Here is a 27,490-nt window from a genome sequence, read left to right on the forward strand (position 1 = left end):
ATTGTCATAGAGTACCCAAAAAATCATGAACTTTGCATTTGTTTTCCGAGTCTTAATTATAACTATAATTATCATAATTATTATTAATTATTTGCTATAAATGGTATACTTAAGTAGTAGGTTTAGATACGTAAAAAGAAATATTTTTTTTAATTAAATCAACTCTATAAATAAATACATGTGAATTATGAATACTTTTATAAATACGCAAGTAATATTAAATATTGATTTTATTTTAGAATTTTCAATAAAAAACTGTCTACATAAGAACATTAAATTGAAAACGTACATAGTTATAATAAAAAAAGTATGTAATAAGCTTAAAATAATAACCGACAACGGTTAAAAGTATCATTGTTTTTAATTTTCGAGAACGATCCCGCAGTTATGCTGAAAAAAGTATTCAAAAACGTGTAAACATTAAATAATATCATCCGGAAAGTTATCGTCGATATGGAAAAATAGAAATTACCCCTATCGGGCCTACACACACGACGCGCCCATAGCCTGCCGAACGACGATTTATGAAAATGGGAAGTGTGAATTAGCGTTCTCAGGTCGCGCCCACGCCATTTGCGACGTGCGTGTGGCGCGTTTATAGGCTAGACGCAAACGAATGCGATAAAACGAAGAAAAAAAACTGTCACAGAACCGCATTAATGTCGAGTGTATACTTATATCCGACAGCGGCGGATGTATTACGCACTCATATAGCTCATATAGGTATACAGGGCGATAAGACAATTTCGAATTTGACGAGGGGGGTAAGCGCGCGTTTGCCCAATCGCCCTGTACATGCATTGTGTTTAATGTGCCCAGCAGCGCACAATGACTGTTCGTTACTATTCTGAGAGAGCTTTCATGTCGTTCTGCGGGCTAGTGCATGGGGGAAAGGGACAATCGCGCGACCACTTGCGGCGGCGACGGCTCCGTTTCTGCAGTGCGCGTATAATATTATAATAGTAATATACAAACGGGGCGGCGAGGAAACAATGAACGCGTAATAACGTATAATAGCGCACAGCATTATAGTGTATTGCTTTGTACGCGAAACGTTATATTACTTATAAATTAAAATAATAATAACAATAACGTGCGAGCGACCGGCTCACGTCGTATTGCAGACGCGCGATTATAATATACGGTAGCCGCCGAAGGGAGAGAAATCGTCGGTTTTATAGTGATTTTGTCGTTGTCCGATTGATCGGACGGTTTTAGCGCGACTCGTAAAATGGAAAGAAAAAAAATGAAATAAACAAGGTCGTATAGAGTTTATCGAATACGAACGCCACGCGATGATCGCACCATCTCAAATCGTGCACCGGTTGTGCATCTTTATTCGGGAGTTGTATATGCTAAAATCTCAAACGCTTTACCGAAACGTCCTGGCGATTCGGATTCGCGTTTGTCAGAGCTTTGATTTTTGTTTTTCAATACTTATCGCCATTAAGTTGATTACGGGTAAGCAAATCAACCACGTGACCCGGCCGTGAATATGGCAAATATTATATTCTATGATTATTATAGCACTACTATAATATGTATATATAAATATTATATATGAGTCGTGATATATTATAATATTATGATGATAAAATAGTAATTTTAAATCCTGCGGACACACGGTTATGCATATTTACACTGTTTGCTGTGCACATCGAAAATCACGGTACGATCGTATTGAAAAATAAATATTTATTAAGGGCTGACTTAAGTTTAAGTACCTATACGTCATAATCTGTTATTGCATAATTAGTGACTGTGATTCGATTAACCCGTGCAGCTCGTAAATCCTGCGGTGTAGACATTACGAATGCAAAAATATATATATTACAGTACTGCGAAACGGGCAACTCACCTTTACGTCTCTGGTCGGTATATGGCTGCTGTGTATTTTTACTTCTTTGAACATTCGGAATCCGTTGAACTCAAACACCAAATCCAACTTATTGCCAATGGAATCGTTTGACCAGCCGACCCATCTCTTGCCTACAACAATAAAAACATTCAACCGTAGAAAAATATCAATAGAATTATACACACATGTTATTATTATGATAATCCAGAACATTTTGTAGAACGATATTTAAAGGTATTTAAGGAACCGTAAGAAATATGGTAAAAGAGCAAAGGAAGAATAAAATATAATAATATATACGTTTTATCTCTGTATATTTTTTTTGTCAGTGACCGCAACTAAAATAACGAATGTTTACCGGCACAAAGGCAGTATACAAATTGAATGGTCAAACGGACACGTACATCATTTACCACTAGCAATATAATATAATACTAATAAAATAATACACATATGTCTACGTGTAATCCGAACTCGGTTATTTGATATTTGTAAAATGAAAATATCGGAAAACGTTTTACATACGATTTAAAATATTTGTTTTATTTACACGCATTTTTATTTTTATTTTTAGTTATGTATTATTATTTAAAGGCAAATAATAAGGCTAACCTACGGTAAGATATTTTTTAAATGCGAATTGAGTTTTGCTATAAATCGTGCTGCAAGTGTTACGAACATTAAAAGTGTTTTTAAAAATAGTTTTGATGATAAAAAAAAAAAAGCAAACAAATAAAAATAAATTACGAAGTATTATTGCAAGTTAAAATGATTCAATTTTATGATGTTTACGGTCGAATTATAATGTGTATATATAGTATGACAATAAAAAACTACTTTGTAATTTATTAAATTTCGTCAGGAAAATAAGTGTGAGTATATATTTAAATATTTTGAACGCGTTTTGTAATTAATTCTACCAATAAAATTTCCACTCACGCAGCCACGAACTTCCGTATTAGATTCAATGTCGACGATTAATATGTAAGCTTTTATTGATCAAATTGAAGATATATTTTTTTTCTTTTTGTTATTAATTCTTAAATTAATTTGTTGTAACTTTTAATGGGTCATTGTTAAGTTAAGTTAATCCCTATATGTCCTCGTACTTTTATCTATTCATAGAATGATTTAAGTCATAATATACCTTGACCTCGGTCTTTTTCTTATGACATATTATACTTCAATATTTCCTTCAATTATTATTGTAAGACCTATCGTGTATTAAAATTATATTATTTCGTAGAATTTTATATTTTTTGTACTGAATGCATTGCCATAATATTGCCAATTTTATTTTATTCAGTATTTTTGTGTAATACCTCTAACATGGATATTCTTTCAGCAAACGGGATCGTTATAACAATTTCATAAAGCACCACATATTAATGGTCTGAAGCTTACTTTTTTTATACTGAGCTAATTATCCACCATTCTTTTGCATCTATAAACAATGTCACGTTCCACGTTAGATTGTTTAAAATTTCGTCTTTACATACATATTGACGTATTAGCATTATAGTGAATGAATAGTTCTTACCTTTGAATGCTCTTTTAACTTGTGCAATCATAAAAACTATAATAATTTTTCTGAGGCCATTCTCTGAAATACTTTTACCTAAGTGTTTACAATATACTATTCTTAACTTATTCAATCGCTTTGTCTTCTCCGTGTATATTAAACAAATAAAAACAAAACTATTTTAATATAAAATAATAGATTATAAAAATTTAAATTTAGTTAATAAAATATACATATTTACTGTTTGTGTTATATTAACCGGATATTTATAAATATTTAAAATTAATATTGAACATTTTCTATTTTATTTTAGTATTTTTTTTTTTCATTATTTTCAAATTGTATAGGATGCATATTCGGTATTCTTACCTCTTACATTTCATAACGTGTTATTTCATACTTTTGAAAATATCTGGGTATAATATAAGCTCAAATGTGTTGTACAATTTATTATATTCACTGTGCAATCTTAGAGAGCATAATATTATAACATACGTTATATTATACTATAACTTATTATACATAAATATTATATTATGCAGTGTACATACAATAGAATTTTCTATTATAGAGTTTTGACTCCGTCTAAATTATTAAAATAATATACGATGCACTGCAGCGTAAACACGAGGGAATTCAAAGAAACATTTAATGAAAACAGTCTTTAAATCATAGAATATAACATACTATTAAAAATATAATATACGTAAGGAATGGAAGAATTTTAAGCCAAACGTGTTGATTAAAACCTATTACAACTCCTTCTAAAGAGATACAATATTAGGTAATATTAGGTCTTCCCGATTACGACATTACAGCATTATAATATCATGCCATACACGTATAAAACAATAAAATCTTTTTGGCGGCATTTGGGTCCGTTATTTAGAAAGACGCTATCTTTATATGACGGACGACGTTATTAGAATACATTATTTTATTTAATAATAACACTGCAGCGAGAAACGTTTTCTTTTTCTTCTTTTCCTTCGTCTGCGACCGGTAAATTACCCTAAAGTGCGGTGGTTCCGGAACCACGCGGATCCCAATAACTCTAAAAGCCAAAAAATACCGCGAATTTTTTTTTTTTTACGTCATATCACAATAATACACAAACGTTCGACGTCGAAAAACTTCTCGGAATACGTTTCTTATGATAATATTATTCTTGCGTAGGTACGCGCAAAGCGACGGCGGCGCTCGAAAATAATATCGCGGTCTTCATCGTTGACGTTTTAGCCTCCGTGTGGTTATGCAATCTGCACGTTGATTTATACCGTAGTGAGTCGGGCGCCAATGGCGGGCACCGCTTTTTGCCTTTGAGTGTATGTTTATAATACGTATAGATGTATATAACTCGTGAATGCGAACCGTCGAAATAATTTGCGACATTCGTCTCTGCCGCGGTTCGAGTTAATAAGATTTAACCATATAACGCGTATCTCGGCCGACTGCCGTTCGGGAGCGGCGGCGAACGCGAATTTCTAATTCTGCGTATAACTCTTCTGAACGAGTTCTATATTACGTACATCTGTACCACTGTTGCAGTGTGTTGTTCGTGCCGTTATTATTATTATTATTATTATTATTATTATTATTTACTGTATAACGTCATCGGGATACGGATGATTCGACCGTAGCGACGCAACGATGGTTCGAATAAAATATAATAAATATACCTATAACCTATAAAAATATTTAATGTAAAATAATTACTATGATATCTGATGCATTATTTTGTAATGCGTTGTCGGTTAGACTTATATCAGTTTGCAGCAACATTGTACAAATCCATATGTTGAAATTAATATCGAAAGCTTTGGTAAACTTTATTTTTTAAAATAAATATTCAAGAAGAACATTTAAAGTAGCTTATCAATTACTTACCTACCCAGTGCCCATAAAATATTAGGACTATGTTCGTATTATTATTATTATCATATTTATGGTAGAAAAACATTATCTTTTTACGGTTTAATGTGCCAAAATATAAAGAATATAAACACCGTAAAATGAAGTAACTTTGACAATCCATCTATTTACATCTTTACATTGATAATACCAGTTAGTTTTGAGCTTAATTTATTTAATACAACGAATGGGCAGGTACCATAATTGGGATATTGATATATTTTACTTATCAAAAATTGTTTGTAAATTATTATTTCATGTGCTTATATACACCATATTATGCTTTTCGAAAACTAAGCTCTGTATAAAATATATACATTTCGAAGTAAAAATTATTGCGCTTAAGTATTCCAAAAAAATATTGACACTAAGGCTGTTTAAATCCATAGTAAACGAAAATAAGTTGTTTTGAATATTATGAAATACATATATTTTTAACGTAAATATGAATAATACTCACTGAGAGGCTTATGGAATTGCAAATCGAACTGTAAGAAATCATCTGCTCCGTACAAACTGTCGGTCAGCATTCCCAGACCGCCAGTCATGAGTGATCGTGCCATGTCTCCATCATAACTGATGTCTTCGAATTCGGTGTCGGCTCTGGGCGCAACATAATTCACTACACTCTCTAAAAAATAAAAATCAATATGATTAATAAATGTACACAGTAGCTAAATAGTGTACAATATTTATTTATAAATATTTAACAGTGTAAAGGGATGATATTATACAATTATTTAATCACACAACAGTTTAAAGAACAAACATGTGCGAAATATATAAATTCACCAATAATATACCTTTAATATATTTCTATTATTTATTAATTTATTACAATAACTGATAAATACATGACTTTATGATATTATAAGTTATTATTTTATGGACTTTGAAGTACATTAGCTTAGAGTATTTAACAGAATACTATTTTAGATTAGTCTAAAGATACACACACATAATTTCGACCACGCCAATAATATTGTTTAAAATAAAATTCAAATTTAAATTTTACTCTACAAAATAATTGTTTAGATGTCAATAAATATACTCCTATTAAAGTAAATAGTTCAGTACTCATAGTCATAATATTATATTTACTTTTATACAGACACAAAATCAATATTATACAACTTTTAGAAAAATTGTTAATATTATATAGAAAATTTCTTGTGTGGGAGATTTTTAAGGAGAACCAGTAATCTAATCAAACACCCTCAACCCCGTGAATAAGCATTTATCAAGAACGTGTTTTAGATACTTTTAGCATTCGAACGAAAGAAACAAATATTTGGGTTACTGCCACGTATTATACACACACACATATATACATATATATATATATTTATTTGTATGAATATTATATAAACGCGCGTGAAAGTAGTACACTGCGTATTATAGGCGGTGGTAAAGTTTTGGTCATAATGGAGTGTCAGCGCGGGAGCGAAAGTTCGGCGCGTTCATAATAGACACGCCAGTTTCTGATCCCCTCCCCCCGCAGCCATCTCTTTGCGCGCAAGAACTGCGGCCAAACGACGGGGGCGGGTATTTTGTATTGCGAAACATAAGCCCGGACTTCCGGTCGGTAAACATTAAGCAAAACAAACTTCTGCAGCACCGACTGGTTTAGCATTTGTAAATGGCACGTTTCAATGGAGAGTCGAGTCTGATACATATATATATATATATACACACACTTTGTACGCGTCGGCGATGAAGAGAAGTCGACGAGTTAATGCACCGGCACGAGTAGTAAAGTGTAGGCACATCTTAAGCCCGCCGGATCCCGCGCGGACGTTTCCGGTAAGATTAGGTCGACACGTGGATATATATATATATATATATATTATATTATCATCGTAACTCACAATAATAAGTACATCGATTGTCTGCCATTACGATTAAACTAACTGTATCTATGCGTACCTATGGTTGTGTCACTGAGATAACCAATGCACCAAATCGATGGAGTTTAAAAATTTAAAATACAAAAAATCAACTGTGACGAAGTTTCTTCACACAAGTCATTTATTTCGATAAATAATTATTATTATCTGTAGGTCTTACTCTGAACAATTAGAAAAATTATATCATAATAATAATATTATATGCAAAATGATTCTTCGAAAATTCTCACCCCCTCCCCCGCGTGTGCATTAAATATAATTTTAAGAATTTTTAGAATTTTTTTATTACGTTAACGTAATGCCGTAATATTATACAACAACTACTCGATAGCGTGATTAATTTGTTATTATAATGAATATTCAAGTAGTTTTACATTTTAATTATGTTTTATTTTGGGGATACATTTGCTAAGATTTGAAAACGGACTACACGATTTACAATGAAAATACGTTGATAGTTAAATACATTGTATCTTTAGATACAACACAATGTATAAAAAATACATTTTCTATTTAATAATTTAAGGTAGAAAAAAGTGGGATTTCTCAAGAAAAATACGGTTTATTATAAATAAACTATATAATAATGTAATATGAGAAGTAACGTGATTTTTGACAAATTAAGCACATACGTTTCGTCAGAAATTCGATCATACGAGCGTATAAAAGGCGATCGTGTTTGAATCAATTCGTTGCCCCAGTATTTCTATCGGTGAGATTATATGCTCACCACAACTGTTTACTTGATTCAACAAGGCACGAGATAAATTAAATTGCTATTATTATTTATTGAATCATTTGTTTTCAGCTTCTGTAGCAGTTACGTCTGCATTTCCTGTTACACAGTCTGTTACGATACGATACGCTTAAACGCGTGATTTGAATCTACGAGAGTTTAACGCAAGTTAGGTTATTATTCTCAAATTTACTAAGAATATACATTAATATGTATATTGATTAAAAATTAAATTTTGTTGTCTTTACTAATTAATATACTTCTTAAAATAAATTAAAATTTTTTTTTTTTAATTAGTTAATAATGTATAAAATACATATATTTGTATATATGTATAATACAAAACTAAATTAATTCATTTACTTGAAACAAAGTTTTGTAAATTATTGACTGCTACAATTTTACAATAAATAATAATCATAGTAGTAATAAATAATAGCTTATAACCAAAGTACATTTGAGTAAAAAAAATGAAACACGCACAATTAAAAATCTTATAAATGTAATAGGTATTATTGTGAGGGGGAAATATAAAAATGTTTAGTTATAGTAACAAGACATTTAAAACAAAATTGCGTAATATAAATTCGTATGCTTAATTATAATTGTTTTTTTAATGCTATATTTACTTATGTCAATGCTTAAAAGTACCAGTATACCATTTTCATAATGATATATTTATTTTAAATTAATAAATAATACTACTGCACTCAGAATGATTTACATGTAGATATATACGTAAATAAGATAGTAATAAAAATTTAATTCAGATAACCGAACAAAATCAAAATAATTTTATGGATTTAGAGAAATTTACTGGTTTTGAAATAATAAGTATAATACGGAATTTTCAAATTCGCTTATTACTATTTGGTCAAAAATAATAATATAATAGCATCTATTTATGTAAAAAATAGTTAAGTCTTTGAAACAGTATCTTTTTGAATTTCTCAGTAGTTTTCGAGAAAAACAAGAAATTAAAAACTGCAAATTAAATAACTTCATCATAATAAGATTAGTTTTTGGCCATTTTTGGGTAATTTGATATCCATCTAAGCGAACATAAAATGTTTTATTTAAACAGATTCTTTTGAAATATTTAAAAGCGTACCACCGTTATCTAAAAAGAACATCTTATTTTGTAAAGACGCGAACATATTTAGGGTTATTTCAAAATGGGTTAATCGGCGTGTACATTTCTTATTACAAACATTTCGATCACATCAAAATGTGTTTGAATATTTTACAGTAACTGTAATATTATAATGATAATAATATGAACAAATATTTTCAGAAACGTACTGTAGTTGAAAATCAAACATTGCTCCGTAATTAGAATTTGGGCAATGGTGCAGCCCACTTATCGTTTACTTACAACCAAAAACGTCTCTCACCCGTTGTTTTGTTGAATCCCCACTAGGCCACATCGTCATGACCATCGCCGTTGCTGTCATCAGCGAATTTACTGTGTCATCTGTACAATTATTGTCCACGGAGTCCTGACCAAATTAATCAACTTCGAAGTTCGGCGTACGGTAAACAGTAATGCGCCTGCGTAAGTGGGTACCTGGGCGTTAAGCATTACTACCAAACTTCTCCACACGTTCAACGACCGTGTATAAGTCTTTACGCATTAGCTCCGATGATCTCTCACAGCCCCCCTCCCCTCAGCTGTACACACGTTTCGCGAACTTCTCACAAAACTATTTGCTCTATCTCTATCTCGTTTTCTCTCTGTTCTGTACGTCTGTCTGTCTTTATCTCTGTCGAGCTTAATATAATAATATATAACATAAAGCGTTTGCGTGTGCCGAGCGCGTGAGAAGTTCGAACACGAAACAAGTATGTTTATTTATCAAGTATAGTATAAGTTTGGTGTACACAGTTTAATACCGTTGCAGCTGCTGATTGATTGATACGTCGTTTCCGGGGTGTGCAGGCCAATTCCGGACAAGATATTGCGAAACGAGAGCGCTGCTGGCGCACGGTGGACTGGGAAACGAAGAAAAATACTTCATAATCTTTAAAGTTGTATCATAGATCAAACCGTGATGGGTATCTAACGCTTTGCACGCCGTTTTATACGTAGAAAATAATATTATGCAATACAGTCAATAAACGTACATGCATGAAGTTTCAAATTATTTTATAAATTTTATATCACCGATAAATTGATCATAGTGGTCTTTGCATATGTTTAACTAGGTTAAGCGTAAGTTTACAGTTATATAAATGAAATTAAAAAGCTCCTTTGTTTTTAATAACACAAAATGATAATAATATTATCTAAGGGGAAAAATAGAAACCTATTGTTAAAAATTAAAAAATAATTATAAATAATACATACGATACTATGAAAAAGAAAATATACTTTTGCTAGTGATTATAAAAATATATTTTAATAAGATAACTAAAAAAATTAAATATTAAATTAATTATTTTAATTGTATTAAATACAATATATTTATATATCTATAGTATAGTTTTAATAATTAAAGTGAATTATAATTATGACCACATTGTCTGATTCAAGCGTTAAAATTACAAGAATATTAAAAATTCTAAGTAATGAGAAATCTTAAAAATCATTTAATGACTTGTATACCTTCTTTATTAAATATTGTCTGCCAATATTAAAGGGAACTAAAATTACATTTCTCAAAAGAAATAATAGTGTGTATTGTCTTATCTCATGTATAAAAAAAGTGTTTCATATTTTCTTTTGTTTGTCGTAAATAATTAAAAAATGAAAATTCTTAGTGAAATGCCTTATCCTTTGTTCGTCATTTTATTTCTTAGCAGAACAAGTAAATTCACAAAGGTGCACTGTTATATTATTAACTAATCCTCATACAAAAAAAAAAAAAAAAATTATAGTAAACAGTTTTTGACTTTTTATTTGAATTAATTTGTATTGTCCTCGTGAAAAATAAAATAACTTTTTAGCAAAACTGAAATAAACCTGCTGAGTATTTTTGAATTTAATTTTTGTACGCCCAGTAAACACATTTGAAAGCAAAACACGATATAACACACAATGATACTTTAAATATTTTAAAAGGTATCGTTTTATTTTGTGCAATAGTAATAACATGATATTTTACCTTTTAAAACATCACAAACACCTTGTATTTAGTTAACGTTTGGTACGTATTACCAGGTATAATCTGACATTCAAGTACGTTGGAAACTTAGATGTTTGTTCGAGATACCCAATACCTCTGATTCATTATTTACAACAATTGATTAGTTCTAAAGCAGCTTATTTTGGTTCAAGAAATGTCTACCACGGCTGTACCGCCGGTTCCAGGTGTTACAGTTCAGATTATGGTGATAAAAGTTTTAACATTAACGGACATCTAGGCACATAGTCTCTGATTAATTATGTACAAGTTTTGGAGATAATAGTTAATTCAAATCAATTTTCACTTTACTAAAGTACCTACTTGGAAATTATAACATAACATAATAAGATATTATTATTATATATTTATTACGACGCGCCTTTATACTTTGAGCTCAATAGTTGATAATTGATGGCACATTTCTGTTTGATGCAAGATAATTTCAATGATTGCCGGTAAACATATTTTAAATTATAATTCAAAGAAGCTATTAAAATTGTTTACTTCCAGCGGATTGTATATTTACTACACGAGCGAAATATAAAGGACAACGGCATAGGTATAGACACGTTTTGATATGTATTGATGTGTCGCTAAGTCTAAAAATAAATAAATTCAATACAATGTATTACGATTATCCGGTGTAAACGTTGAAAACTTAAATGTGATTATTATAAAATAAACGAATAAGATTTAATAACTACGTTTGAGTTTTCAGGTGAGTACGTTTTCTGCGAATAAAAAGTACTTTTCGTCTAGTCACTCGTGTAAACCACAGCGACAAGAATTTTCATTAAAATTATAATAATAAATGAAATCTTCTAACGAATATCATCTACAGCAGCGAGAAGGTTATTATATATTATACGACGTTCATTTGAGACGCCGTGAAAAAAGTGTAGAGTTTAAGCAGCGCCATCGTAGCAGTGTCGTTAAAACTGGAAAGAGAAAAAAAATTGTTCAAACTTTACATATTTAACGCTTGAATATTATAAGAAGCAGCCCGAGGGATGGTATACAACACACGCACGCGGATTAAGTAGACGCTTGACACTATGCAACCGAGTAGATGCACGCTAACACACATTTACACACACTTGTTAGTTGTCGGTGTAGAGGGGCTCGTTTATCCCATAACCAACCCTTTTAACTACCACTCGAAACTACTAATTAATAATAATTATCCTTTTGTCGTAGCTGCAAGATCGTTAGAAATATGTAAAAAAATAAAATGAGTTGTGTACTTAATATATTGTGAATACTGTTGAATTATATGATGTAGACGATTTTGGTTATGAACTCAAAATGTTTATGTATAATCAACCGTTATAAATAATATTATGATTATATTATATAAAGCGATTTGCTACAGTATAATAATGTTGTTCTATTCATACCTAAATCCTAGTCCGTAAAATATATATACGTTTCACAGCTGTGTTTCAGCTTGTAGACATTTTTTCCCGATCAAGATTTTTTTAATCTGCTTCAATTACTTTAACTAAATACATATACAAATATCTAAAAAAAACTCATAAAATAGCATTATCATAGGATATTGAAACGATGTACGCATATTCAAACGATTATATTATAATATAGTAATAATAATCCATTATGTTTTACAACGTTCGATTCCAAGAAAACTGACTTAGGACCTTCGAGGACCCTTGAATCTCAGTGCACGCTTTCAACATGACTTTTTCTTTGTTCCCATATGCTGTTAAATAATTTATCTGCAGGTATCTCGTAAAACGTACCTATGAAATTATTTTAATCTAAACATTTTCATCAATAAAATCATATGTAACACGGCGTCCCGAATATGCAATTTAGGTACACCATTTTCGATGATCCATAACACTAATAATAATATGAAGACATTTGTATGGTAAAATCTTATTTCATGGTGTAACACAATAATCTCTTTTTGATTTGATAAATTTATGCAGATTTAGGTCGAGAAACATTTCCGTTCAAAAAACTCGAAGCGTTGTCTATATTTTATAATAATATACGCATTAATTGGAGTACGATGCGTATTATACCATCCTCGTCCAACAACAACAATAATAATAATAATAATAATAATAATAATAACGTTACACAATGGTAAACATACTTGCCAACAGCGGTGAATCTAATCAATATTTATAAATTCAATATACCTAATAATATGATAATATAATAATAACTAATTACCATAATGTTGTCAATTATATTATGATATTATGTAACATCACCGCCACGGGCACACACACACACACACTTGTGTATAATATAGAGGCGATGACAAGACCGTAACAGGTACATGTATCAGCAGGGCGGTATAATATATGTGGTATCGTGTGCGGGAAGAAAGGTCCGCGGGCGGCCGTGTGTCGGACCGGACCCGTGTAGCGGTCAAAAGTCTCGCGAGCGTCGTAAATTCGGTTGGAAATATATATATATATATATATATATATATATACACACAGCCGGTACTCGGTCGCTTTCGGCACGTGTTTTACAATGGCCCTCTGGGGCCACTCCGGCTTTGCGGGTAGGGGCATGACGCGATTGGACGCATTTACTATGGCTGCGGGGTACACGCGGCGGATCTGGCATATAATATTTCCGAACGATGGGCCGGCCGTATTGAACATAATAATATATGATAATATTATAGCTTATGCGCGCGATGTAATAATATAATTTTCCGGTCCGAATTCAAAGTCCGTGGCCGTACGGTGCAACAAAAGATAAAAAAAAAAAAAAAAAAAAAAACGATACCCATCCCGCCTCGCGCATACGTATACGGGACCACTATTATACGAATACAGTGTAAACCGAGCGAGAGAATAATAGTATGACGTGCCAGTAGCGCCAGTCCCTCTTTCGCAGATCGTATAATTCTTCATTACCCCTCTGCGCGTCTTCCGCCGACCGCGAGTATCGTGCCGACATCCGCACATATTATTATTATTTGGATATACTATACCCCGTACGTATGTATATTGTATATACAACGCGTTAAAACTCGACCGGTGGCGCCGAAATTATCCCCACCGGTCGTGTTTACACGGCCAAGCTTTTAGCCACCGCAATACGTTATCGATACCAACGACCAGCAAAGGATTACATAATACGTTAATATTATAATAGTATTGTTATGACGATGATAGTACAATATATGTGCGTACGTCGGATTGGCGGCGCCCGTAATGAAATAGTTACGACGGTATTCGGATGTTCACGCCAATATTAAGCTATATTACGATTATAGTACTATCGCGGGTACACTCACTGTTATAACGATATAGTGTACATAACATCTAGGCACTGTAGTTATATATTTTGAACGTTGCGAACTATCTATTAATAGCGGAGTAGTAGCGTATACATTTTCCTATTATGTGTATTAGCTGACCCGGCTCCGTCCGAAGATATATGGCGCAAAATAAATTATCATACACAAAATAAATGGCAACAGAATTTTTTCTTTGAAATCATAGAACGTACTAGCGTATTACTATCGTGTATATATTGTTATAGTAATATAATATATTTTGTTGTGACCAGTGGTGAAAAAAAAAATAAAACAGATAAGAAGTTATAACTTGATGCGGTGATCTCGCATTTTAAAGGAATTCATAATAAATAAAAACTCTGAATTTCGCACTTTTTAGTCAAGCAATCAACCACACCCAGCCCATTATAGAAGGTGTCAAGTTTGTAAAGACCTTCAAATATTCTGCCAAACGTCTTCATCCAAAACCACTTATTTCCAGGAACTGAAATCAAAAACTGATAACTTCGTAACACTAAGCATTCTACAAGGAATTCAACACATCATCTCGCATTAAATTTACTCAACTGTAAAATCAAATGCAAATCAAAACTACGCCCTCGCAAACTCCATAGGAAATGATTCCGATTCTGATTCACAAGAATCAATAAACACGAAATCTCAAAATCTTACATATCTTGTATAAGCAGTTGGTGGAAGGCTATCAATTAACAAAATGTTCAGTTAAAATCACAAATAACGCTTCTCTCCTCCAAAAATATCCAGGGAATCCACTTAAACGTGTAAACAAGAATTAATGACTTCCTGTATTCATTTTTATAATTATAATACATTTTATATTATATAATATTTAATTTACTTATTATACATATTTGTAAGTATATAGCATGTTAATTGTAAATTAATCTTAAATTGTGATTAAAAATAATAATAATAAAAAGAAAAACTATATAAATATACACGATATGGATATACTATTAAAAATAGACCAAAAATATGATTCAATCAGTGACGTTTAGTAACAATTAAAATTAAATTACATTTTTACTTAATTGATAAACAAAACAAATTGGAAATTCACAAGATATTTGGACAGTATGATCTATATTCTATATTATATATTCCTTCACTATCCAAAATATTTTTGAATTCTTATTATTTTTATTCAGTGGTACGATCAAACATTTTAACATTATACTTTAATTTGAAAATAAGCAATATTTTTGTTCCAAAATGTAGTTTTTTGAACTCGTATTGATAAATAATATGCTAATTAATTGTTTTTTCTACAACTACAACCACACATACTTTGCAGTAAAGATCCTGTGGTCCAAACTAAAATATTAAAGTAATTTAACTAAATATTCTATTTTACCATCGTCAAATTTAATTTTAACGATTTTAAACAAAAATTAGACATACAATAAAACACACTCTAAACTTAATTTATGTAAATAGCAATGCCTTCACATCGCGTCGTTCTTAGATCCACATCTGAACTCACCGGTACAGCCACAGACTTAAACGATATAATACATTAATTGTGTTTATAAGCCCTAAATTTTGATTATATTCTGTGACCTTTGTGGCTTTGTATCACAGAATTCAAATCGTACAGTTGGTTAAATATTTGTACGCAAGCGCTCATTAAACGTGAGAAGTATGCGCTGCAAACTTTACACCGAACAACTGTTATTGTAAATGTGAATCAAACATGTATATATATAAATACATTATAAATTGTCTACTCGAGACGTAACTCAAATTAATAGTTAAATACGCGTTTTGATAATATATTTCCGAGAAAGTTTAGTATTAAAACGGTCGGTAGGTGTAGGTGTGGTATACCAAACAGAATAAGAATAGAGTTAAATATCTTGAAATTAAGTCTTTCATATCATTAGTATATTGTTTGATGTCGGTACTTTTTGTCTTTTGATAAAAAGGCGAACTTAAATTAGTGACAATATTAAAATTTAATAGGTACTACAGACATATTTTGTTATTGTTTCAACCTATTTTTTTGCATAAAATATAAATATCTAATAATTATAACAATAGTAGTTTCAAGTTATATTATTTTGAAGTAATATTAGATTAACAAAAAAAATTAAAAACCCTATTTGATTTTTATTTAATTAACAAATCATTAGAGATGTAAATCATACAAATAAATTTCTAGGCGGTCTATCGTTCCTATAAACGCTATTAATTATTATTCCACAGATACTATGACTATACAAATTAAAAAACTACAACTACACAAATTTAAAATAAACCTAAGTTTTTTTAACGAATGTTTGATACAATTAACACAATGCAACTGTAAAGTACATTTTAATATAATATGATTGACTGTGTCTCATACAATATAGCACGAGGAGCATTATAGGTACTTATATTTAAATAAAAAATAATCGGATCTAATATAAAGATTGTCTTTTATATCGATAGTTTCGTCGAGTCAATAGTGAGGTATATTAGACGTCAAAGTAAATGTTTTATAAATAAATCACCATATTATATACCAGTATAAAAACATCAGTTTATCGATTGCAGAATGCAATATACTTATTATATAGCTACGGTTGATGACGATGTAAATGATATTATGTTGTACGCGTACTTTCAGCGTATTATTTGAAGTACCTACCACTGTGGTATCGAACCATTGAATAATTGATCGTTTTTCCTATAAAAACTATTGGGTTTATATCGTAGGTTTACGACTATGCGTATATAAAAACGGCTAGTTTCTGTGTTAAGTTTATGGACGGGCAATCCGCTAACAAGAACTAACTTCTCGGAACGGACGTCGAAAAGTAATGTGACCAGTGAAAGTTTAGTGAATACGTGACTTTGGTCTTTGATAATCCGTTTTAGATAAATATATTATTATGCAGCGCATATACGCGCATACGATATTTATACATATAACGCTCACACCACAGTTCACATCACGAACGATTATTAATAGTATTTTAAATGTTCAGTGTCTCATACGCGCGTTGATATTGTTATACATTATTACTAAAATATTTGATGCATAATGAGCGATGAGCAATGAACGCGAGTCAACGTAAATTTCATTGACACAAAACCAAAATACGTTATTTTAGAATATCAAATTTTTAAAGATCAATTCTAAACTGTAGACCGTAATATCATCTTTAACAGAATATAATATTTGATGTTGTACAAATAAAAAAAAATAACTAAGTTTTTGTTCTGCATCAAATCTTGAAATTTATTTTTGGTCTAAGTAAAACTTATAATACACACAATACGATAATGCGAGACATTTCAGTTAAGAACAGTAAAATATTTTCATAATTCATTTTTTTTTTTACATAATAAGAACTTTTTTTTTCTGATGCATGTTTTACTCTGACATAATACCAACTACCAACCCTAAAATAATAAATAATGTAGCGTTGGTTATTTTTAACAGATACTTATTTTATAATTTATAAATAATCGTAAATCACGTGTCTTTTATTTGTAAGACATAATTAAGGCACTATAATACATCCTACCCCCACCAACATAGGTATGTGGGTATAAGTGAAATTTGTGATTTTTTCGTCAATAAATTAACAATAATAATTAGTAATATCAAGGAATAGAATAATAATTAAGCATCACATATCACAGACAATTTTTATTTTTTCATCGTGCTATATAAGAATACAAAGTCGAAAGAACGACACCCTAAGATGCGACGATGAGCTATGATACTTTTATTAGCATTACTATAATATAATATATAGGTATTATCCCGAGATCCGGACATCCGAATAGGGTGGGGGACGAAGATAAATAATAAAAAAAATACTACGTCAATGTAATACGGACGCAGCGATATTATTGCCTATTATAATATTATTATAAATCGTATTGTACAGCGCGTGGATACGAGACAACAATAATTTCGCGGACTCGACGAAATACGTCAATATATACGTATATAGTTATACGCATAGCGACGACTGCGGCGGAATAAAAGTGAATTCATCTGTCGGGTTTGCCGGGGGGGAGGGGGTATTTAACGGGGGCGATTTGACGAGCTAATATATACGACGTGATTGTGGGGGACAGGCGCGCATTATAATAACAATAAATGTTTCGATTAGAGAATAATATTATACGCGTAGCACTGGCGATACTCGTGGGCGTGAGCGTCTGTCACTATACTATGGTAGTGGTAGTGGTGATGGTGGTGGTGGCGACGATCATGACAATGATGATGATGACGACGACGGCGGCGGCGGCGATGTGAATGATAATAATAATAATAATAATAATAATAATAACGTGATACGATATTAATCGGCGACGGGCAACGTCGTCGTGACAGATGATACCGTACACACACACACACACCGCTATACGTGACTTTGGACGCGGATAACCGCTTTAGCCGGTACTGAGCGTGTGTGTACGACATGCGTCTAATGATACGCACAAACACTATGCACACTGCACACGTACGATTTGTATTATACACGAACGTACGTTTTGTATATTATTTCTATTATTATATAGTGTGTGTTGTACGAGTGTGTATATTTCAGCCGTACGGCACTCTCGTGCGTGCGACTTACACATCCCACCGGCGGCGGTGTAAACGACTCGGTGACGGCTGCTGACGCTGTCGTCGTCGTTGTCTCCTCTGCGGTATGTGTACAGCGTGCGTGCGTGCCCCGACGACTGTTTATAATGTACTAATAAGACGAAACGCCGCCGCAGGTCCGTATAATATATAGTAATAGTTATTACAATATATTACGTGTGTTACGCGTTTCAACGGCGTCTGCGTGCGATATGTCCGCGGAGGAAGTCGTCGTCGTAGTTCCGATTATTCGACGATCGCACTCGTCAACGCAATCGTGTCCGCGAACACGCATATTTATATAACGACGAAATATACGCGTCGTCATACCTACCGTAGTAATAGTATCGTCATATTATTATTATTATATATAATACACGTGTGCGGCGAATGCAAATTTCCCGTCAGATTTTCTCTGCCGCCGCCGACGTTGATTTATGCCGAGCGTGTGCGCTAGACAAGCCGTCGCCGTTAACAAAGACCCCGGAGTTAATTCGCAGAACAATCGACATCTACCGCATTATAGCGTACAGGAGTATTATAATATTATGTATATATGTATATGCGCGAGTGCCTACTAAACGCGCCGCATATATGATTTCGAGTGGTGATGTTATTTAGCGTCCGTTCCCACTCTTTTTGATGTACTATTATTATTATTATTATTATTATTATTAGTAGTAGTAGTAGTAGTATAATATCGTTATACGTACGATATCGTCGTATTATAATATCGTGTGCCCCCGCCGAATGAGAATTGGTAGTGACGGTGCTCTTTGACGAGACGACAATACCGTTTGTGCACGATTTCGTATTGATCATGATCAATTACAGTCGATCAGTCCGAAATGACACCGTTCGTCGACGGATTCTAACTCTTCGATTTAGAAATATCCCATTGCTGTTGCGGAACGTCTGAACCTCGCCTGTACGAGCAAACGCTTGATCCGACCGTTGTGTTATTTTAAACCGGTGGATTCTGTTTGCCAATTAAAATCTATTTGATACGTATTTAAAATTTATAATTATACGCCCTTTTCATAATTACCGTATGACGATTATTCGAAAAGGGTGAAAACCCTTAATTTAAATAATACAACAGTGTAAGAGTAATTTAAAATTTGTGTTAAAATATAATAAAATTATTACTAAAACACGTTACGAAAAAAAAAAAATATTTAATGAAAATAGTAAAAACTTTTAAACAATAACTTATTACCGGCATTAAAATGAATTATACTATTCATCAAATGTAGGTATACACTTTATAATATAAACATTCTTAAAATATATACAATTTAGTTTTACTTACAGGTGCGGACAGAAACTATAGCGTGAGGGCTTTATAATATAGCTCGAAATAAATAACATTTATGGTTTAATTCTGAGCTTGACGGTGAAAAACTCTTAAAATTGATAGTCATCAATTATTACTCTGTGAAATTAAAAACTGTCAAATAACTTGAATTTTTAATACCGTAATAATATAATTTATAGATTTATACATCGTAAACAAATATAACCAAGTCTTATCGAAATGGTAGAAATAACAATTAATATTAGAGCTGTGAAGTGTATGTAACTGCGTTAATTAATTTAAATCCGAAGTTTGTTTATTGTTAGAACTTTGTGTATTTATATATATTTGGAAAGGTAGATAAATCAACAAAACCAGATATAAGTTTATTAAGAAATGCTATGAAAGTTGTTTGCTAGAGGCCTAACTGACTGTAGCTCAGACCGGTAATTATTTACTAACAGTGAAAGAAGAAGGGTTGATGATATTGCACCTTGAGGAAAACCAGATAAAAGCACAGTTGTATTTGCGATTTAACCCAATTACGCAGTTTAACTCACTGCTGCCTATTTTGAAAATAAAAGTTGATCCAGTAGGAAATTCTCCTTCTTAGGTTCACCAAGGTCATATTTATTAATTATTTTGTATTAAAAATAATTAAACATAACTTTATTATGAGTTTAGTATGGAGAATGTTCTAATTAAACTCAACACATTTAGTCAATTATGTAAATTTAATTTACAGAAAAAGTATAGAGTATGCTGATTAGTAATTTTTTATCATGACACAACAGTTATATAATATTATAGTAAGTAAATATAATCAGCATTAAAAAAAAAAAAAATTATTTAAATAATATATACTTAATGATGAGCAACAATTAATATCAGACAATTTAAAAAATAATCTAGTGGATTATATTATAACTTTTGCTCACAACACGAAATCATAATAATGATAAATATACTATATTATCGCGTTAAGTAAGTCATAAAAACACTATGTATGTTATATCGTGTGTATATTTTATCAAATTAAACATCTTATTTTAATCCTCGAAAAAAATAATAGAAATAAATTAAAACATTTAATAGATATATTAATTCAGAATAATCTTATTAAACTGGATTCTGTATTTGTATATGAGTATAATTAATTCCATATAATTTAACATTAATCCTGAGAAACTAAATATTATTCTTTGATTGCTTAAATCATTGTCAATAAATGTTAAATATTTTCACATTAAATATTTAAAAATAGTGAAAAAAATTGTTCATATGTATAATAATAAATGTCGTAACTTATAATTATTTGCTTTATACATAATAATATAATATTTATAATAATTCACTAGTAAAAGAATACTGAATATTCAGAATTAAAGTTTCATTAGTACAATTTGTTTCATCGGAATAAATGGAAAAAAAGTGTGAGCATATAAATAACTTTATAACAAGCAGTTGTCTTTTATTTTGAGTCCGTAAACTTTGTCAGTAATAAGCAGACTTTTGTGCACTCTAAAGTACTTTAACACTCAAATTACAGTCTTTAAATATGGTAATGATATACCTTGTTATAACTTATAAGTTTCGAATTTATTGTCGGACGTATAATATACACAAGTGTTTGGTTGTGATAATAACGATAACGTAGTAAATATTTGCTAATAAAGTCTTTTTCCTACAGGGTAAATATTGTTTGCGGATTGAACTTTTACGCGGACATACTACTCATCATTTGTTGAGCCTGGGCGTCATAGCGTTGCCCAGCGTCGGTAATATAAAACCGGAAAACTTTCGATAAACATTATCTACGCTAAGTGCAACAGCGGCAACACCCTCCACATTCCGAAATTTCTGTGAAAAAAAAATTATTTACATAATATACATATATATTGTTACTACTGTACACGCGAGCATGTTGCAGGTTCAGGATAAAAGCACAACAGATATTATACAGATGAGATTTTTTTTTTGCGCACGCAATTCTATGCTTTGGTTTTGGCGTTCGTATACATTATAGTCATCAATTGAAAAATATACACACACACACACACATACACAAATATATACAATATATATATAATATGTATAATAAAATAAATAATTGGTCAACGGACGTTACACACAAAAACGATGACGTCGACGGGGTACAATATACCCATGTCACATGTATAAACCATATTAAAGGTCGAAAGCGGTGATATTTCGTATTTACGGTATAGGTCGTCAGTGAGGTGGTAGCGTGGTGGTGTGGTGTGGCGGGAGCACCGCGGGACGACGATGACGGAAGGCGGAACCGTTGCCTATTATATGCGAACGTCCGTTCAAAGGCTCCATTAGTCAACAGTCGGTGTGTGTTTATGTATGTGCTTATATATATATATATATATATAATATAAGCCGTGTATGTGTGTGTGTGTGCCAGTTACACAGTTGTAGCGAAAACGTTTATGAATATTATTCACTATATCGCCGCAAATACTCCGTATTACGAGACGGCCTTTGACAAAACCCTTTCTACACCCTCCCGTCATCCCGTGTCAGCACTGCCGAACCACACACGACACGCCATATACCTCTTATTCGGCGTTCGGTTTCCTGCGCCGCAGACGTTGACAACGCTAACGGCTTCTGCAGCAGCAATAGCAGCCGTACGGTTGTATGGTAGTATAGACCTTTATATTATATGAGTACACATACGCCATACGGTGCACCTATATAAGGCTTTATTATATATAAAGACGCGGTGAATGCTTGGTAAAAGCATATTATTGGCGGTGGAGAAACACGCTCGGCCTTTAGAAAAGCTGCACAGAACGTGATTTTGTGCGGAAGCGTTAAAAAATTACATCGTTAAAAGAACACCAGCCGCCGGGCAGTACTGTCGACTACAGTAGAATTATTTTTTTTACGTGTGTCGTTCAAAATACACTTCGTTAAGAAAGAAAAAAGCCATTTGGACTTTTTCCGATTTCTTATACACTCCAATACCTCCAACGATAAACTGAAAACTCGACTATGACGGTTCGCAATCTGCACCGTTGTCGATTTCCTCCGTATAAACGAATCAAACGTTTCAATATAATACTATACATATATACTGTTTAATAGCGATTAGAATATTAGATCCAGAACGTTCCGGGTGCAAAGTTTCAATCTAAATGTATATTGAACATGTCGTATTAATAATAATGGCTGCATTGTTTGTAATACGTGCATTTCCGGACGATGGGAGGAAATTACATAAAAGGAACACGGCCGCGCGACATACGGGTTAATGTTGTAGGTTATTTAGATACGAGGCACCTGTACATTTATTATTATTATAGCTATAGGCAGCGGATATTGAGCAAGAAGCGAATATGTAAAGGGATCACACATCTGTAGATGGAACCTAACTGTGATTAGTGACGTGATTCGAGGTCGTAATATAATAATGTCTATAATAATTATAATAATAATCTCGGTGTTGTTCGTTACTAGTAAATACAAATCTACGAGTTATTTTAGTATTGTTTTTATTATTTGCAATATCTTGTTATCCGTTCACCATAATATCTAACACCGTGTAATATGATACCGAGCAGTCTGAATTGTTATTAATTATTATAGCCATTATAATGTGATAGGAATATAAAATTTCACGATTTCACAACGTTATTAGTGCGGTACCTAACTACATAGTAGGTACACATACCGTTGATAATTCTACCTCACACGTTGTTTATATTATATCATTATATTTTAATATCATTGTAACACGAGAAGGCAAAGGAGATCTCTATCACCGTGCCCGCGAATTTCGTTACTATGACATGACATTGATGTATTGAAGTCAAAAGTATATTCGAGCATTTTCATTTAACTGAAAAATATAATGGATAACACCGACACATCCTCTGGGTTTTATATGGCCGTAGTAAAACTATATACACGACACACAAACATTTATTCTGAACTGTACATTTTGGAACAATCAACCATAGTGTGCATATATGTATTATAAGTAACAACATCGTTAAGGTCCAAACTATTTTTAATATATTGTTTTAGGAGAAACCTAACCTTAGCCATGGTGTACGGCCAGCAGTATACATATATATAAAATGCCCTTAGGGGGTTAAGTTAATGTAATGAGTACTCAATCTTCTTTTTGACATAATCGCCAAATATTTTAACCCTTTTGGGATTAACGTTATATTATGTTACTTGTAATAGAAAATAAATGTACTTACGTTCCCAAGGACACCCATAGATTTCCACACGCATGCAGACGGTTCTAGGATGTGTGCTAAATGGCACGAAACGTATTCTACTCGCCACAAATGGCAGTTCCAATTCTTGATTGACCGACAAATAAGTATTTACATTGCCCGGTAATACCTGTAATTAAATATAAAATGATAATTGTTTCAACGCATAGTATGATATTGCTACAATAATTAATAAAATATGTTAAGTTAAACTATTGTAGAATCACATTTCAAAAGAGTAATATTTGTAATTTACTTATTTCAATTATCGGTATTATTAATTATTATTTTATTTTTACCTACTATGAAGTAATTATATGTTATTAAGTTATTCAACGTAAAATTGTAATACAATCATTTTACGTGTTCTTAAAAATATAAAAAATAACACTATTGACTTTTTAAGACATTTACGAGGTTTATTGTGTTATATTATTGAGTTCATTTTAGACCTTAAGTTCATAAACAAACAAAAAAAATAATGTACCTAAATCTCATAATTAATTTGATCATAGTTTTTAACAAGTTTATTTATTAATAACTACAACTATTACAATATTATAAGTTAGAAATTTAAAACATCAAGTCATAAAAACGCATCTCTAATTAAAATATTTAATTAAATTAAATATGAATTGTATTTTATGTCAATGAGATATTCAAAACTTAACAATTTTTATTTTTTAAGTAATACGCAAAGTTTTTAAATTAATTTTTTTTTACTAAAGAAAATGTTAGAATATGGTATGAAATTTTACTCCAGGATAAATGTTTGCATATAAATACAGAACTTAGATGTAGTAAATAGGAGCTTAAAACTTATATTGCAGTAACCAATTTGAGAATATTCGCCAAATATGACATTCACAATACTGACAAAAGGTATATTGAAGGGCATAAGGAAAACTTCTAGAAATGTACTACAAACTAGCCGTATAAGTTTATGATTGGGAAAACTTGAAAACAGAAATGTGTTATTTCTCTTAAGCCTTAAAACAAAATTCAAAATCTGAAAAACTATCTCAAATCCTCCTAAAATCAACTTAACTATAGTCTATGCATGTATAATAAGAATTATCTCACTGCCCAAAATAATAAATTTGTCTTAATTTTTAATTATTGTATTTATAATTTATATAATAAAAGATATTATAGTAACACAAAATTGTAATTTGAAATATAACAATTATGTATAAAATTGTTTTTCTTTTTTTTTTAATTAAAATTTTTAATCATAATCAATATAATATAATATTATTACTATTTTAAAATTAACACTTTATTTTTATCGTAATTAGGCTTTATTTCCAATACAATTGTCTTATACATACCTAAATAAATATATTATGTTTTATTTTAATAGTATTGATATTATACAAAGAGTCTCAACAAATATATTATACGTACCCTGCATTCTTTTGAGTCTTTGTATTCCATCCATCGACCAATGGACTTTCTCCAATATTCGACAGTGAACGCCTCAGTGAACTCTTGTCCCTGTCCATTGCCCCACCGACCTTGTGTTTCGGTCCACGTGACCAAGTGGTCTTCATCCAGATCAATCTCAAGATACTCTCTAACTTCGCTGCTGATTTGCGCTTTTGGGCACCACGCGCCTCCGTTTTTCTCTTGGCGAATTCTAAAACAAGAATATACCGTACGTTGTATTATATATTGTTATTATATTAGTATTAATATTAGCATAATGTTATTGCGGCGTGCACGTTATTCGATGTTTTGTTGACGTTGCATTGATTAATAATAATGCATAATGCAACATAATAATATTATACCAATTATACCATGATGTTATAACAGCTCTGAAAATTAGCTTCAAACGTGATCCGTATAGATAATTAAGTTCCACATAGGCAACGATTTTAAATGCTTAATATTTAGACGTTGAAACGAATTTTTTATGAATCATTGTACACAACAAATTATTGACTACATAGTTACAAATATCAAAGAAAATATAATTTTACTTTTTACTATTTTTCAGAATTCAATCCATTTGGAGTCCAAAAAGTTTAATTAATTAATGTATAAATTATTTTTTGATTTATACATCAATGTGAATATCAACCGTTCATGAACACACACATGGTATATCTTATATGTATGTAATAAATAATAATACCTTACTCATTTTATGAATCCAGTCATATAATTTTTTTCAAAACGATAAACAATAACAATTAAACGACTAATACATACACTACGAGTATATACTGATATAAAATGTGTAAGCTAGACGTATTTATATAGATACCCACTGAACAATTACAACACAATGTTGTTTGATTTTAGATAAACAATATTACCATAGGGAATATTAGAGCGTGGATAGAACAAAACGATTACAAGGATCATAGTTTAAAATGATTATTGGCACATGCTGTGGTCCAGCCACTCTAGCCGCTAATAAATAATTACGGATTTTTATATTGCTAAACGATAATACGGCTGTTATATCTCGTACAATATATTTTATGTCTGTTTTAATTTATTATTTATTATTTATACATTACGCACAACACTATACGTATATTATATTATCCGAATAAGTGTACGATTATTTAATATATTAAATATATTCGTACAACAAATTTAATAGGACCAATACGATGGCTTCAACGTTACCCGACATAGTATTGTACACCGATATAATTAATAAGACTACCATTTTAACACGTAGACGCATTACGGCTACTACCCAATCCCCTCCGCCGTCAAACCATACAATAATTGACTACAAATCGTAGGTACGGTCGTAGGCATCGTGTGGAAATGAATGTCATGTACTTTTCACCGTAAGTCGTTTATTAATGCTAGTCTCGTACCGGGATGAATAACAAAACGTTATGATAATACAACGATATAATAATTATAGTCAAATAGAGTATTTCTGCGAGACATCGTATTTGTGCAGTCACATATTATTATTATTATTACGAGTGGATGCATTTATTGC

General features: G+C 31.4%; 1 protein-coding gene across 2 annotated transcripts in view; it reads right to left on the reverse strand.

Annotated features, from left to right (window-relative positions):
- LOC113547789 (discoidin domain-containing receptor 2-like) overlaps positions 1 to 27,490 on the reverse strand; it is a 211,092-nt gene that overhangs the window by 20,252 nt on the left and 163,350 nt on the right. For both annotated transcript variants that reach the window (XM_026948289.1, XM_026948288.1), the window contains 4 exons: positions 25,924 to 26,155; positions 24,499 to 24,646; positions 5,752 to 5,922; positions 1,859 to 1,989 (listed from right to left, as the gene is read on the reverse strand). In XM_026948289.1, coding sequence (XP_026804090.1) covers positions 1,859 to 1,989; positions 5,752 to 5,922; positions 24,499 to 24,646; positions 25,924 to 26,155 — 682 coding nt within the window. The remainder of the gene's footprint in view (positions 1 to 1,858; positions 1,990 to 5,751; positions 5,923 to 24,498; positions 24,647 to 25,923; positions 26,156 to 27,490) is intronic.

Source organism: Rhopalosiphum maidis, chromosome 1 (genome assembly GCF_003676215.2).
Source record: "Rhopalosiphum maidis isolate BTI-1 chromosome 1, ASM367621v3, whole genome shotgun sequence".
NCBI lineage: Eukaryota > Metazoa > Arthropoda > Insecta > Hemiptera > Aphididae > Rhopalosiphum > Rhopalosiphum maidis.